The sequence below is a fragment of the Triticum aestivum genome, chromosome 7B, assembly GCF_018294505.1.
Source record: "Triticum aestivum cultivar Chinese Spring chromosome 7B, IWGSC CS RefSeq v2.1, whole genome shotgun sequence".
Taxonomy (NCBI): Eukaryota; Viridiplantae; Streptophyta; class Magnoliopsida; order Poales; family Poaceae; genus Triticum; species Triticum aestivum.
The window spans coordinates 112,470,522-112,486,481 of record NC_057813.1 but is presented as its reverse complement, the minus strand read 5'-3'; the positions used below and the strand labels follow the sequence as shown (position 1 = coordinate 112,486,481).

General features: G+C 49.0%; 1 protein-coding gene across 1 annotated transcript; it reads right to left on the bottom strand.

Annotated features, from left to right (window-relative positions):
* Nucleotides 1-12,363: 12,363 nt before the first annotated feature.
* LOC543130 (probable auxin efflux carrier component 1c) lies at nt 12,364-15,521 on the bottom strand. The gene is made up of 6 exons (XM_044576047.1): nt 14,164-15,521; nt 13,826-14,063; nt 13,639-13,724; nt 13,359-13,516; nt 12,983-13,059; nt 12,364-12,856 (listed from the first exon to the last, which is right to left on the bottom strand). The coding sequence occupies exons 1-6, from the start codon at nt 15,296-15,298 to the stop codon at nt 12,790-12,792; spliced, it is 1,761 nt and encodes a 586-aa protein (XP_044431982.1). The 5' UTR covers nt 15,299-15,521; the 3' UTR covers nt 12,364-12,789.
* Between the last annotated feature and the right edge of the window lie 439 nt (nt 15,522-15,960).

Genomic DNA, 15,960 nt, shown 5'->3' with positions numbered 1-15,960 from the left:
CAGCTGAACCTCGTGCACCCCTTCGCAGGAGTTTCGGAGCTCGGCCCAACGCGTGAGGTAGTCACGAGTCGACTCGTCGGGTCCTTGTACGCACAAGGAGAGCTATCAGGGCTTGGGTGCCCGCTTGTAGGTGCTGGTGAAGTTGCGGATGAAGGCTTCTGTGAAGTCGAGCCAGCTGTTGATGCTGTAGGGCTTGAGGCTGTTGAGCCAGGTGCGTGCCGTGCCTTGGAGCATCAGGGGGACATACTTCACGGCAACGCGCCAGTTGTTGTTTGCTATGCGAACCGCGGTGGAGTAGTCGATCAACCAGTCCTCCGGCTTCACGGAGTCATTATACTTGGGTGTGTCTCTTGGGAGCGAGAACCCTTTGGGAAAGGGCTCGTCGCGGATGCGGGGGCCGAAACAAGGCGGGCCGACATCATCTTCTTCTTCTAGGGCCAGGGATCGTGCAAGGCGGTCGATCCAATGGCGGGCATCGTTCTCGCCGACTCCTTCACGGCGACCAAGTCGGCCGCTGAGAGTCGGATGCTCGATAGGCGGCGGGGTGGGGTATCTCTCCCCGTGAGGTGGAGGAGAGGGCAAATTGCCTCGTCTCTCCACGCCTCAGGGACGGCCTTCCGCTTCGCGCTCGATGGTGATTCGTGTAGCCGCAGCCGGCTACTTCTCTTGTCTCGCACGGGCGCCGCCCGCAGTCGGCATACGCGACGTCGCGTCGTGTTCTCGGCGAGGGGGGCTTTCGGCTCGGATGCCGGCTTCGTGGCGCGCTGCGGCCGTGTCGATCAGCTCTTGGATGCGTCTAGTCATGTAGGGGAGCTCGTCGGCCCCAAGTCCGTTGAGCTCGTCAACGATCGACTGGGCGGCACGTAGATTCTTGAGGGGCGTGGCGTAGACCGGGCGGTCCGCACCCAGCATGCTGGCGATGGCTGCGCCGCGTTTCTTGACGGCGCCGACTCGGCTTGGCCCTTCTGGAGGCGGCGTGCCGAAGGCGGCATGGTCGACCTCGCGCTGGTGGGCTTCCGTGAGGCGTCTCATGGTGTTTATCTTCTGGCCTTCCGCGACGAGGGCAAGGCGGCGAGCCTCCAGCGCCTCGGCGTCGGTGTCGGCTGGAATGGGGACGAACAAGTCCTGCAGCACCGCTTGCAGGGCGTCGTGGGTGTTCTCACCAGAGGCGACTCCGTGGCTGATGACTAGCACCTCAGTGACGGTGTTGCCGCCACTGTCAGCTCGCGGGAGGGGATCGTCAAAGACGATCACGTCGGTGGGGAAGGCCTCAAGCGATGCCGTGTCGGAGTCGACAAGCATCGAGTCGGTGGAGCCGACTGACTCCAAGTCCGCGGTAGGCTCGCCGGAGATGTGGAGTTGGTCGAGGAGGCTGACGAGGCGGCTCTCGAGGCAGCCGGTGCCCGCGTCGGATGCGGGCTCGTCGGAGATGCAAACCTCGCCAAGGAGATCAGCGAGGCAGCTTGCCGCGCAGGCGTCGTCGACGCTTTGCAGCGTGTCGGGGCAAGCACCATCGGGCATGCCGGGCTGGCTACGCTCGCTGGAGAGGAAAAGGGTTCCCGTCCAGAGCAGGTCTCCGGACGACGGTGCACCTGGCCCCACGGTGGGCGCCAAATGTTGGGTGGTAGGTGCGACATATGCCAATGGATGGCTTATCATTATGGGAGCTAGTAAGACATCGCCGCTGCCTGGAAGCGGGATGGGGCGAAGACATGCACACCGGCAGATCTTACCCAGCTTCGGGGCTCTCCGTGGAGATAAAACCCCTACTGCTGCTCTGCGGGGTCTCCGCATGATCACTAGATCAACAGGTAGCTACAAGATGCTCCTTGAGCTGTTCGGTGGCAGGAGGAAGAAGGTCAAGGCTAGCTCTCTCCCCTCCCGATGGTGATGTCTAAAACTCTCAGTGTTCAACCCTTTGCATGGGTGTCCCGGGGGGTTTATATAGGCCTACCCCCCGGGGGTACAATGGTAATCCAGCTAGGCGCGGGCCCTGGCCGTCAGTGTCTACAACCGTCGTCTTCTCCGCCGGCTTCTGGGGCCCGCCGACTGGTGGGTCCCGTCAGGGGCTGGTTATTGTGGCCTCGCCTCTGATGACGAGGGTTCTGTCGAGGTAAGCATGGCTACAGTGCCGCCGCCTTACGGGCTCCCACTTTAGCCATACCGCGTCTCATCTGCTTAATGGTGCACACGCCCTGAGGGGAGCAAGCCGGCTACTGGAAGCCGGCCCGGCCTTGGGCCGGCTGGGGAAGGCCAGGCCGCCTTCGGATGTCTCTCTGACCGAAGGGGCCCGCCGCCTGCGGGCCGTACTGGCATCCCATCATGGATGGTGTCATGATTCTCATGGCAACAGTGCCACGCCGGACGGGGGATGGCCGCCCCGTACGGCGTACTGTGGCCATGTATCTTCCGGGATTCGGGGGTGGCAGGGTTTGCTGTAGCCACGCCCCGTCCCGTCACCGTTATGGGTGATGGTCTCTAGAATGCGGTGTTCGGCCGCCTGCTTCTTGGAGTCGGCCCTTCGCGGGCCGCCTTCTGGGAGTCGGTCCTTCATGGGTCGTCTTCTTGGAGTCGGTCCTTCATGGGCCGGCTCCTTGGAGTCGGCCCGATCGTGGCGCCCTCCAAAGGTTTGTTTTATGGCCGGCCGGCTTCCACCAGCCGGCTTAGGCGACAGCCGGCTGGAGGAAGGCGGCCCCACATCTTAGGTGCTTCGAGGTATGATCGGCCCGTTGTTTTTTCTGAGGGCCAAAGGGAGCTGGTTAGGCTACCCGTGGTCATTTACTCCGACACTGAGGAAAAGGAAAAATATAAAATCCTTGAGCGGAAAGTCCAATATGAGGAAGCACGAAATGATGAACTATGCTTGAAAATTGGTGCAAACATTGATGTTCATGCTAAAGATCTTGCCTCCTTGAAAAAGGCTAAGGACTCTTGTGTAGAGTTGATGAATGATAAAAGTAAGCTTGTGAAGTCTCATGCTTCTCTCTCTAAGGATTGTGAGCTCCTATCTGTGTCCCTCAAGACTAAGCAAGAAGAGCTCACCCTTCTTACAAAGAGTTTTAAGACGGTAAGGCTTACTTATCTTGAAACTCTAGCCAAGGCCTACTCTTCTCCTATTATTAATGTTGAGGATTGTACTACTAACTTTAGTAATGATCTAGCATCTATTCTTGAGGAGAATCGCTTTCTCAAAGCTCAATCGAGAAAGGTCTCATGACATGTGCTCAAGGACAAAAGAACCTTAATGAGGTGTTGAGCCAACACAATGAGGTGTTTGCCAAAGAGGGGCTCGGGTTTGACCCAAGCACAAGCAAGAAGAAGTCATCCTCTCAAAAGTGCACAACCCCTCTAAAGGAAACATTTGTACGAGAAGGGCACAAGGAGAAAGGTAAGGTTGTTAGTGGGAAGGCCACAAGGGGCATGCCCACTCTCAACAAGCCAAAAGATTTCATGCCTCCGTCCTATGTACTGCGTAAGACTAAGGATGGAGAAGTTTATGCAAAATTTCTTGGTCATCGAAATGCATTTCAATTCTATGCTATTGGGTCCCTATAAGACCCTTGTGACTAACTTGAGAGGTCCCATTGCTAAATGGGTGCCTCTAACCAAGTCATAATTGTGTGTAGGTTGCCTTCTCCGGTGGAGTAAAATGGGTGATTGATAGTGTATGTACCAATCGTATGACCGGAGATAGCAAATTGCTCTATGATTTCATGGAAGCTATTCAACCATTCATGAGCATTATGTTTGGTGGAGGTTCAAAAGGACACGTACTCGGGTTGGGCAAGGTGGCTATCACAAATGACATGTCTCTAGCAAATGTCATGCTTGTCCAATCTCTTAAATACCATTTGCTTTCCATTCGCCAGTTGGCTTCTATTGGTTATGATACACTCTTTGGACTAACGGATGTGAAAGTCTTTAAGAGAGAACTCTCGAAGTGGCCTTTGTTGGAGACTTGGATGGCAACCTTTACACAGTTTATTTCTTGAAAGAGAGCACATTCCATGCAACTTGTCTAATGGCCAAGGCCAGCAAGGGGTGGCTCTGGCATCGCCGGCTAGCCTATGTCGGCATGAGAAATCTTCAAGATCTCTTAAAGGCTAATCACATCCTTGGACTAACCAATGTCTCTTTTGAGAAAGATCGTGTGTGTAGTGCATGCATAGCCGGGAAGCAACATCAATCAAAGCACCCACCCAAGAATATCGTGTCTACTTAAAGGCCTTTGGAGCTCCTTCATGTGGATCTTTTTGGGCCTCCTTCATGGGATAGTCTTGGTGGGAAAAAGTATGGGCTTGTCATTGTTGATGATTACTCAAGGTATACATGGGTGTTTTTCCTCAAGTCCAAGGACAAGACAAAGATTACATTCATTGATTTTGCCAAGCAAGCACAATGCAAGTTTGACAAATAAATCTTGGCAATAAGAATTGATACTGGCTCTCAGTTCAAGAACTATACCTTGGAAGAGTTTCTTAGTGATGAAGGGATTGAGCATCAATATTCAGCTCCATACACTCCTCAGCAAAATGGTGTACCCGAAAGGAATAATTGTACACTTGTGGAGATGGCAATGTCCATGTTGGATGAATACAAGTCGCCACATAGTTTTGGGCCGAGGCTATCAACACTGCATGTCATGCATCAAACCGGCTCTTCCTCCGCACTATATTGGAAAAGACTCCATATGAGCTTTTAATTGGGAACAAGCCAGATGTTAAGTACTTTCGTGTATTTGGGTGCAAAGGTTTCATCCTCAACAAAAGAGAATGGTCAGGAAAATTTCAATCCAAAACAATTGAGGGCATATTTGTTGGCTATGGATCAAACCCTGACGCCTATAGAGTCTACAACAAATCCAATGGATGTGTTGTAGAAACTTATGACATGGTGTTTGATGAATTTAATGGCTCCCATGGGGAGCAAGTTGATCTAAGTGATGTAGGTGAACAAGATTCTTCTCAAGATATTTTGACCATGGGTGTTGGTGCACTTCTTCCAATGGAACAAGAACCTCATGATGATGAAGAAGAAGATGGAAGCTTCACACATCATCAAACTACTTCAACACCCATACCACCACAAGCTCCTATTGCTCAACCAATGCCCTTAGTCCAAGTACAAGAAGATGATCAAGCCCCTCTTCATGATAATCTTCAAGAACAAGATCATCATCAAGGGCAAGAACAAGAAAGTGCAATCCTTGATGATGAACCTCAACAAATGCAATATGAAGAAGAAGATCTTCCACCACAATTAACGATCCATATGTTGAGGACGTGGATGATGGACATGAAGTTGAACCTCGAGAAACCCTAACCTCCATCATGCCTCGAGTGTCCGGTCGTGTTGATGTTGACAAAATTCGCACCGGCATATCGGAAGGTAGAGTCACTCGTAAACATTTGATAAACTTTTGTGCTCACTTCTCGTTTGTGTCTAGTGTTGAGCCTCTCAAGGTACAAGATGCATTGATGGACAACGATTGGCTCGTTGCTATGCAACAAGAGTTGAACAGTTTTGAACGCAACCAAGTGTGGTCATTAGTCGAGAGGCCAACTATGGAGCACAATGTCATTGGAACAAAATGGATTTTTAAGAACAAGCAAGATGAGAATGGTGTATTCGTCCGTAACAAGGCAAGGTTACTGGCACAAGGGTACTCACGAGTTGAAGGTTTGGACTTTGGTGAGACCTTTGCCCCCGTTGCCCATCTTGAATCCATTCGCATCTTACTTGCTTATGTTGCTTTCAATGGTTTTACATTACATCAAATGGATGTGAAGAGTGATTTCCTTAGCAGTCCTCTACAAGAAGAAGTATATGTGTCACAACCACCTAGGTTCGTTGATCCCGATCACAAAGACTATGTGTATAAACTTCATTAGGCTTTGTATGGCCTCAAACAAGAACCTCGTGCTTGGTATGATCATCTTAAGAAGTTTTTACTCGATAATGGTTTTGTGAGAGGGTTGATCGATCCCACTCTTTTTACTAAGAGGGACAAGGGTGATTTGATCTTATGCCAAATCTATGTAGATGATATCATTTTTGGTTCTCCTAACATTCATTTGTGCAAGAAGTTTGCGGCTTCCATGACCAAGAATTTTGAAATGTCACTCAATGCGGATTTGAAGTTCTTTCTCCGATTTCAAATTCAACAATTTCAAGAAGGAATTTTCTTGTCTCAAGCAAAATACCTCAAGGATATCATAGAGAAGTTTGGCATGATTGATGCTAGTCCATGTAAGACACCCATGCCAAAAAAATTGTACTCACTGAAGACACCAACGGTATTCCTTTCGACCCATCTAAATACCGCTCTATGATTGGTTCATTGCTTTATCTTTGTGCATCTGGACCAGACATCATGTTCAGTGTATGCATGTGTGGATTTCAAGCTTCCCCTAGGAAAGTCATCATAAGGCGGTTAAGCATATTCTTAGATACCTTGTTCACACCCCCAAAGTTGGGTCTATGGTACCCCAAGGATGCTAAGTTTGATCCCGTTGGGTACACGGATGCGGATTGGGCGGGAGACAAAGTGGATCGTAAGTCCACCTCTGGTGCATGTCAATTTCTTGGACGCTCCTTGGTAAGTTGGTCCTCGAAGAAACAAAATTGTGTTGCCCTCTCCAACGCTGAAGCTGAATACATTGCAACCGCCAGTTGTGCAACTCAATTACTATGGATGAGGCAAACTTTGAAGGATTGCGGTATCACCTATAGACATGTGCCTCTTCTATGTGATAATGAAAGTGCCATCAATATTGCTGAGAACCCCAAAGATCATGCCCGCACCAAGCACATTGATATTAGGTATCACTTCTTGAGAGATCATGTGGAGAAGGGTGATATTGACATTGCTCATGTTGGCACAGATATGCAACTAGCAGATATTTTCACCAAGCCATTGGATGAAGCAAGGTTTTGTCAACTTAGGCGTGAACTTGGTATCTTGGAGCTTGACAATATTATGTGAAATCTAGTACCCATTCATGCATGAACTTAGTTTCTTGTCTTGATGTAGGCATATATTTAGGGGGATACATTCAATTCATGAGTATTCTCACCCTACATAATGCATAAATAGAACAAACACTCTCAAAGTTATCATGGTTCTCGAACTATGGTGCTTTAACATGATGGAGTCGTGACTATGTGCCCAAACTCTACATCTTTGCAGTACTATGTTCCATATGCTCAAACATGGTGGCCTCGGTCACCGCTTGTGAATTGCTTATATGGACCTTTTGTTACTTAATATTGTTGGGTTGTTATTACATCTTAGTATGGCCTTAGATTACTCAGGTTTTCACCCCTATAATTCTCTGAAAACTCCTTCGCGGAGTCTATATCAAATTTTGTTACTGAATATGTAGCATATTAGTATGGTCATGCTATGTGTTGGCTATTTGTGTTTGCTATTATTCAAACTTGTTGTTGGTACTTATGGTACTTGATTGTTTGAGACTATGTTATTATCTATATGGCTACGAAATGTTTTAGTCTATGTGTTATGATGGTTTCATATGTGCATGTCTCTCACATTTATATCTCTTTGAGCTACATATGCTACCATGAGAGTTGGTGTTGTACATCCTAACATATTCATCTCATGCACACAATGAGGGGGAGCTAAAAGCAAATAGAAACATAAGCATATTTTGTACTTTTGCTCTCATGATTGTCAATGCTAAATTTATTTATTGCATCTATGATACTACATGTATGATTGTCATCAACAAACAAAAAGGGGGAGATTGAAAGTGCAATCATGCCCTTACATCATGTTTTGATGTTGATGACAATTTACATGTAGGGGTCTAACTATGTTTGTCAAGTAAATCTCAGGTGTTAGTCCCCGATTCATCTATGTGTGTGGATCGTGAGCATACGAAGTTGATTTTACCCGAAGTATACTCATGCAAGAAGTATCAAAATGAGTGCATCATTTTAATTTCTTGAGTATAGGATCCCGCACTATAAGAGGGGATCGGTAGGGTTAGTGAAAGACTTGCTCAAGCTACAATAATTCCTAGCTTCAAAATCTTAGGGTCACACAAAAATACTCTGGTGCATATGTTCTTTTTGCTCCCATGCCGGATGTCCGGGCTTCCATCCAGATGTCCAGGCCGCACCTTGGATATCTGGCTCACTCGTCGGATGTCCGGCTCACTGCTTTTTTACACACCAGTAGGTCAGCACATTCTCGCCGGATGTCCGGGTCTTCCAGCCACGTCAGATATCCGGACTCTGCCCCGGATGTCTGGCTCCCTGTCATCCTGACTCCAGTAGGTTTGCACGCAGTTGCCGGACGTTCGGGCTTCGCCCCGGATGTCCGGGGTTTCCTGACATGCCGGATGTCCGGGCTTTGGCTCCGTATGTCTGGCCCCTCTATTTTCTGCTCTGCTTCTGCCTTGTTCTTCGAGTGCCTTGCCAGGACGAATGTCCAGCCCCTAGCCCGGATGTCCGGCCTGCCCGTTCACTTGCACTACAATGGCCATCTTTGTGCTCACACTATATATAGTCCTTCTTCCCCACGGGAGAGGGTTGACCATTCACTTTGAACAAACCCTAGAACACATTTCACTTTCTCTCTCACTCCTACACACCAAATCTTAGATCCCCAAGCGATTTGAGAGCATTTGAGAGAAGTTGTCCGATCAAGTGATAGATCCACTCCTTCCCCTTCTTTGCACCAAAGGAATTCGTGATTTGAGCAAGTCTTGTGCTTTTCCCCATCGTTCTTGTTACTCTTGGAGGTTGGAGACTCCTAGGCGGTAGGAGTCTTTCGGAGAGGAATCGACCATTGTGATTACCCCCGAAAAAGTTTGTGAGGGTTTGGAGACCACCCCAAGGACTAACACTAGTGGTTGAGAAACGCCTTCGTGGTGTTGTCTCAAAGAGAGAATAGGGTGAGCCTTCGTGGCGTTGGTGTGCCTTCGTGGTAACATCCACCTCTCTAAACGGTGTCGTAGCTTCCCTCCAAGGAAGTGAACATCGGCATACATCCTCGTCTCTCGGAGTTGCGATTATTCCTAACCCTAACTCCCTACTTGTGGTTACTTGTCTCTTGCACTTACGTTTATCATATTGTGCTTGCTTACTCATATATTTGTGTCACTTATTTATCTTGCTTAGCTCTTAGTGTCATACTTGCAATTGTTAGGCTTACTTACATATTCCGCATTATTGCCTAAAATTGCTAAGTAACAATTAAAATTTGTAGTTGTAGCTATTCACTCCCCCCCCCTTTAGGTCCATCTCGATCCTTTCAGTGTGACATAGCTCTTTTGCAGAATAGTGAATTGGTCTGCCACATACTCTGTCGCCATCGAGCATCACTGGTTCTATCTCATTCTGCATTACTTTTAGTAATTTACTTTCTTGAGTTATTTCTCATGTGTTGTTCTTCGGGACTTCATATGTTCTTTCTCAAGCAAACCTGTTTATATTGAGATCATGTTTTGCTCCGTGTTCTCTCTCGCTGCACTGAAGAGAATATGTATGTTTCTTCATGTGATATTCATCTTCTGTTATCTTGTGATGCTTCTCAGTTCTGTTCTGATGAATATCTCGCAGTAATATGTTTAGATTTCCTTCATAGAATTGCTCCTGATAGTTTTATTCCATTGTGATGTGTTGAGAATATTTAATATCCCATTCGCCCCCTATGGTTGACTAGTATAATGCCCGTGCGTTGCCACGGGCCTTTTAATTTTTTTATTGCATACATAAGCATAATGCACTTCCAATTTGTGTTCACACTTAATGTCCAAATGGTACAGAGGAATCTCGGTCTATGGATGGCCTATTAAGCTATAAGATGCAAAGAGTATCTCGGTTTAATAGTATAATGGACGTGCTGCCTATGTTGAATGAAAACAATCATATTACTGGCATGAGTATGCCATACTTTATTGTGCATTTTTTCACATGACTAAGTTATTTACCACACTTTTATGCTTTGAAGAGTTACACTGGGTGAACTATGAACCCAATGTAGTTTTTAGCATAAGAATCACCTTCCAACAACTTTTACATGTTCTATCTTCAATTTTGTTTTATTTTGAAAATACAAAAATATTACCTACCACCATGTCTTTTAATTACCTTGTGCAAGTAGCAATACTAGCAAGGATTGACAACCCTTGCTTGACCCATTGGGGACAGAAGTGAAATTTTATTTGTGTTGTTGTTCAACCATTGCAGGATACAGTACCTCCATGGATTCATACATTGGTCTCTCACTGAGAAAAAGCTTGTTGCATACTACAAATTGCTACACCGGTGTTCTCAACAAAGCTAACCATTAGTAGCAGTTAGTAACCACAGAAAGGTAGGCAATCATAACATTGGATGCTAATCATTAATTTGTACCATTAATGCATCATGTAAGTCTTTTATATATACACACAATGCGCGAATGCACCGCTGAAACTAACAAAGGAATGCGATGGCATGCCATCTTATTAAATCTTACATGCTAAGAGGAATGTTGCTCAAGTAAAACCATCATAATCATTCTAAAAGTTAGAGTCGGTGGAATATCATTCTGTAAAACTAATTGCAAAGTAATCTTAGACAAAGTTTAAAATAGACCGTGGTCCTAAAAGGTAAACAAGCCTTCGATAAAACTTTGGATTGCATGATTTTTAAAACATGGGAATAGGAAAAATACAGAATTTGGATGTCACTTAACGTGAAAGTCCTACATGATTACAAAATACCTGAATTTTGAAATATAGGCCTTTGGATGGTGCACGGGAAACAAACACGGGAATTTAGAGGATTGAGTAGAAAGGGTGGAGGGAGATAGAGTGTACTAGTGCATTGGACTTCTCAAAGGAAAACTAAATGAGGTTTGAACTCAAGTTGAGATTCCTATGGAATGAGTAGCGCATTAATGGTTTTCATAGGAATTTGGTGACCTTAATCCTATGATACAAAGGACTTCCCTATGAAAAAATCCTATGGAATGGAATCCTCCAAAATTCCTATGGAATTCCTTCAATCCAAAGAACCCCTAAATCAGAGATGCCCTTACCAAGCCAGTTTAGACAATGAGTCTTAGGCCCTGTTCGGAACACTGGAATAGAAAACAGTGGAGTTGAATAAAACATGGGAACGTGGTCAGAATGTAGTGTGAAAGCATTGGAATGCAAAAATGTACGAAACATAAAACCTGGTGTGTTCAGATTGCAGGAATAAAAGTATAGGATAGGTGGATCCCACAAGGAAAGGAGTAATAACCATGCATGCAGACGCGACATCCTCGTCGGCAACTTTGGGCATTAACATTGTCGTCTAGGAAGATGGTGGGTCCCAAGTCCATTAAGCACTGCAATATTTTCTCTCCTTCCCACGCCTTGCATCGGGCATCGGCGAAAGGGTGAGAAAACCATATATTACAGTGGATTTTTATTTTCTTGTGAAATGAGCATCCCACAACAGTGTTCCATAGGAAATGAATCGGCTCTTTCCTCCATTCCGAACGTTGCTCCAGCTTCCTTTCCTCTGTTTTGCAATTCCAGCGGTTTTCCTTTGCAAAACCTACGAACCGAACAGGGCCTTAATGTTTTGAGAAAACCGTGGTTGAGGATGGTATTGCCCTTTTCGGCAAAATCATTGTTTTTTCCACTCAATGTTTTATAGCCACATTCTTTTACGATTATATGGATATGTATACTGGTCATTTCTTATTACATTAAATTGTTTCAGTTTATGCATGAGTCTAAATGTGTCTGAGCAATCATGAGGTGGATGTAATGCAATCCTAAAATAAGGTAGTGACTAGCTGGATGATACATTTTTCAACTAATTTCGTCTACATAATATAATATATAATCCAACAGGAATCTAATTAAGGCGTCAGAACGACCACATTAGACAAACATTCAAGAAGTTCCATCTACACCTCCTTATTACAACAATGTGGAATTTTAACATAATATATTCCCTTTTAAGCATTAAGCGGCTCGAGATTTAGCTACTCTGCCGCAGAAGAAATAAATACCCAGATTCAATTGTGTAAGTCCAAATTATGCTTAGAAACAATGAACTTAATCATTGAGCGATTGGTATTTCGGTTAGCAAGATGTTGATGCGTGAACCTTTGGTACCAAATTGGTCCGAGCTAGGAACATCATCAATAGTTGATGGCTAGGCCAACACATTGAGAAGGATGCTCTGCTCATGATGCATTATCATCTCTTCTCCTAAAAGAAGTGTTCAAAAAACATTACAACCCCAATTCACAAGGGAAAAAATTGCATTGTTGAAGGCACGACTAGACGCTAAAACAACCATCAGCCTGCCAAGTACTAGTAATATATAGATTGATGGAGAAAGTAGTAATAAGGTGAACAAGAGCTCTAGCATTAATTTCATCAAATTGACATCCATTTTACAAGGCCAACCCAGCCCAGCCCAGCACAGCAATCCTCTCTCCAGGGAAAGAAACCTCTGCCAACACACACATGGGCATACATCTTCTAAAACCCCAAACCGGATTGATCCTCCCCAACCTTTGATTTTGGTAGTCCTTTAATTTACCAACAACTGAAACTCTTGCCCTAAACATTCCTCCCCTCACCCCATCTGATCCCTACACCTAATTAAGAATCCTAGTAATTAGCCTCCCTCATGCATGCAGGAGCAGCACGCATCATGTCCCCGGCAGGCGCATGGAGCCGCTGCAGCTCCCTTGTCCCCTCCTCTGTCCGTCTGTCTCCTACGCCACGCCGGCATGGTTGCACGCAGCCCGGCCGTGTCTCCGTTAGCTCACAGCCCCAGCAGGATGTAGTAGACCAGCGTGATGGGCAGCGCGATGAGCATGCCGAAGATGACACTGCATGCACAAGAGAACGGCGGGTGAGACAAGAACAAATGCACGCAGGCGTGGAGAATCTCCGCCCACGCCCGCTGCCAGATTTCATGGTTTTTACTAGTACGCAGGCTGGCTGCATGCACTTACGCCGTGCTGAGGATGTCGGGGTGCACGCTGTACTCCTTGGCGAAGACGAAGGGGACAATGCCCTGGGGCAGCGCTGCCTGCGAAAAGAAAACGAACCAGCAGCTTAAACAAACAAACCAGAACCAAACTGTGCATCGTGCGTGCGAAAGCGTAAAGCGAAAGCGGGCGTTGCCGCGCTTTCCCGGCGCAGGGAACAGGGCGGAGTGCATGCGCTCATGGCGTCGTATCGGCGTGCCCGGCCGGCCGGCCACTTGACCGGTGTTCCCCTTTCTTTTTTCATCGAAAGGCGCTTCTTGTCAGTGTGCAAGCCTGTGCTGTGTACTGTGTGTGCTCGGCTCGGTTGGTTTGGTTGGTCGGGTGTCGTCTCTGGCCGTACCTGCACGATGGCGATGTGGAGGAGGGTGCCGCGGAGGCCGACGGCGATGGAGGCGGCGGCCATGACGGCCGGGCCGGTCAAGAACCGCACGGCCATGGCGAACGTCGCCCGCTTGTTCCCGCACGCGATGATCCGCGGCTGCAGCGCCATGAACAGCCCTGCATGCATGCGCCAGATGCACACAAATGTCAGCCCCACTCTACTGCATATGAATGAATGATATCGAACCACAGTTGGCTGGCATGTATGCATGCATGCGGAGGAGCAGAAAGGGGCGCACCGAGGCTGAACATGGCCATGCCGAGGCCGGCGTCGGACAGGATGGCGATGGACTTCATGATGATCGCCGGCATGACGAAGTTCCACCTGCATGCATGCGTAACTGGTTAATTAACTGCTCGGTAACTGACGGACGCGTTCATTAACCTCGCCGGCGGATGCTGGGGGCGGAGTGAGTGAGTGATTACCGGAAGCAGACGAGGGACCAGATGAGGCCGATGAGGCTGGAGTAGGTGTTGGGGTTGCGGATGAGCTTGCGCCACACCATGATGAGGATGAGGCGGGTCATCACGCTGGTCGGCGGCATCACCGTGGGCGCCGCCACCAGGCCCGCGGTGCCCTGCTCCGCCGCGGCCTTCTCGTCGCCGGCCTCCGCGTCCCTCTCCTTGTTCCCGAAGCTGAACTCGTCACGCTCCACGCCGTCCGCTGTGATTGATTGATCAGTTACCAATAACAGAACAGATTAATTAGCGCGGGCACTTATTAACTTGCCGAGAATGGCTAGGACAGTCGAACGGAATGGAACCTTTGCGCGGCGAGGCGGCGGCCACGCGGACGTCCTTGGCGGCGGCGTCGTTGTACGCCTCGGTGCCGTTGCCGAACACGTCGGACACGGGCGACGCGCTGGAGCTCCACACGAACATGTGCAGGTCCTTGCCGTCCTCGCCCTTGGCCTGCCCGTTGGCCGCCTTCTTGGCCGGCTTCTGCGGCGCCGCCATCGCGGGGTTGGGCGCCGGGTACTGCCCGTACTTGCTGTTGTTGTTGTTGCCGGCCTTGTCCTCCTCGTAGTTGGACGGACGCGGGGTGGCGCCGGTGCGCACCACCGGGCCGAACGCGTCCCCGGCGGCGAAGTTGGAGCTGCGGCCCACCATGGAGTAGAAGTCGGTGTGGTTGAAGCTGGAGCCCCGGGGCGTGGGGTTCCGCGACGACTGCAGCGAGTAGATCTCGGCGTTGGTGAGGTTGCTGGGGCGCGGCGTGGTGCTGGAGAACCCCATGGAGCGGCGCGAGTATATGTCGGAGCGGGAGGCGTTGGAGCGGCGCACGGTGACGTGAATCTTGCCGTCCTCCTTGACCTCCGCCTCCGTCTCGATCATGTCCCTCCTGCCGTCGAGCGACATGACGTCCGGGTCGACGGCGATGGAGGCGATGGCGCCGGCGGTGTCGGGGAACTGCTCGGTGATGAGGATCCTGGCGCCGCGGTACTCGAACATGAAGAGCATGAGCGTGTACCAGATGATGCACTGGAGCACCACGATCTGCACCATGAGGCTGCCGGACTCGTCGCCGTACATGCCCTTGAGGAGCGGGATGCCCATGACGAGGGTGTTGGGCAGCGTGGAGAGGGAGAAGAGCGTGATGGTCCACTCGAGGGAGCCGTTGCGGGAGAGGTGGCTCCAGAGCGTGAGCAGCGCGAGCACGATGAGCTTCTGCAGCGTGTCGGCGGCGATGAAGCGGAGGTTCATGGTGTAGGGGTTGTTGGTGGAGATGAAGTGGAAGGAGAGCAGCGGCACGGCGAAGAGCGCGACGAAGCGGTTGATCCCGGAGCACTGGTCCGGCGTGAAGATGCGCCACCACTTGACGGAGCCGTACGCGAGCATCATCGCCACGTACAGCGGCACCATCGCCGTCATGACGTGGTAGAAGTCCGTGCCCGTGATCATCTTGCCGTGCCGGCCGCCGCCGCTGCGCCAACAAACGCTCGCTCGCTCTTCCTTCCTACGCTGTCACGGCGGCGCGGCAGGGGAGGTGTGCGGTGGCGGTGAGGTGCGGCGTTGTTCAAGTGAAGCAGCGCTAGCTTGATTTATGGCGCGGGCGCGGTGGCCGCGCGGCGGGGTCGGGGAGTTTGGCGATCGGGGGGAGGCAGGCGGGGGAGCCAATGAGGGGAGGGGGAGTGGGCATATGTGCGGGGGATTATTTATACACATCATGTGTGTGCGTTCAACAGTGAACGGTCACGCAGCCCCACGCTGGGAAGGACAGAGAAAGGGGGAGCTGAAATGGGGATTGAGGAAATACCAAAAAGCAACTTCAAATTGTATACTCCTGAAAATTGGAGGACTAAAATATTGTGTAATGCAGTACAATTTCAGAAAAATGGGGATGGAATTTTTGAGCCTTACAAGAACATCCTTGATGAAAAACAAATGTACAAACAGATCGAAGAGGGAATAGTCGATGTCTCCGACCTGCACAAACCGATGGCGCACTGTGAGTTCAGCTCGAAGCCACACCCACTCCGCGTTGTCGGTGTAAGGGAGTCGTTGTAGCTATGGTCAGGAAGTTGTCCGGCGGTGACATGAGATGTGAACGAAGATGATCTAAA

Bases quoted from the DNA above. Each gene is read 5' to 3' on its own strand.
- LOC543130 (XM_044576047.1), bottom strand. From the start codon at position 15,298: ATGATCACGGGCACGGACTTCTACCACGTCATGACGGCGATGGTGCCG. The intron at 14,064-14,163 runs GTTCCATTCCGT...AATCAATCACAG, and splicing joins CGCCGCCTCGCCGCGCAAAG to CGGACGGCGTGGAGCGTGAC. The intron at 13,725-13,825 runs GTAATCACTCAC...GCATGCATGCAG, and splicing joins TGGTCCCTCGTCTGCTTCCG to GTGGAACTTCGTCATGCCGG.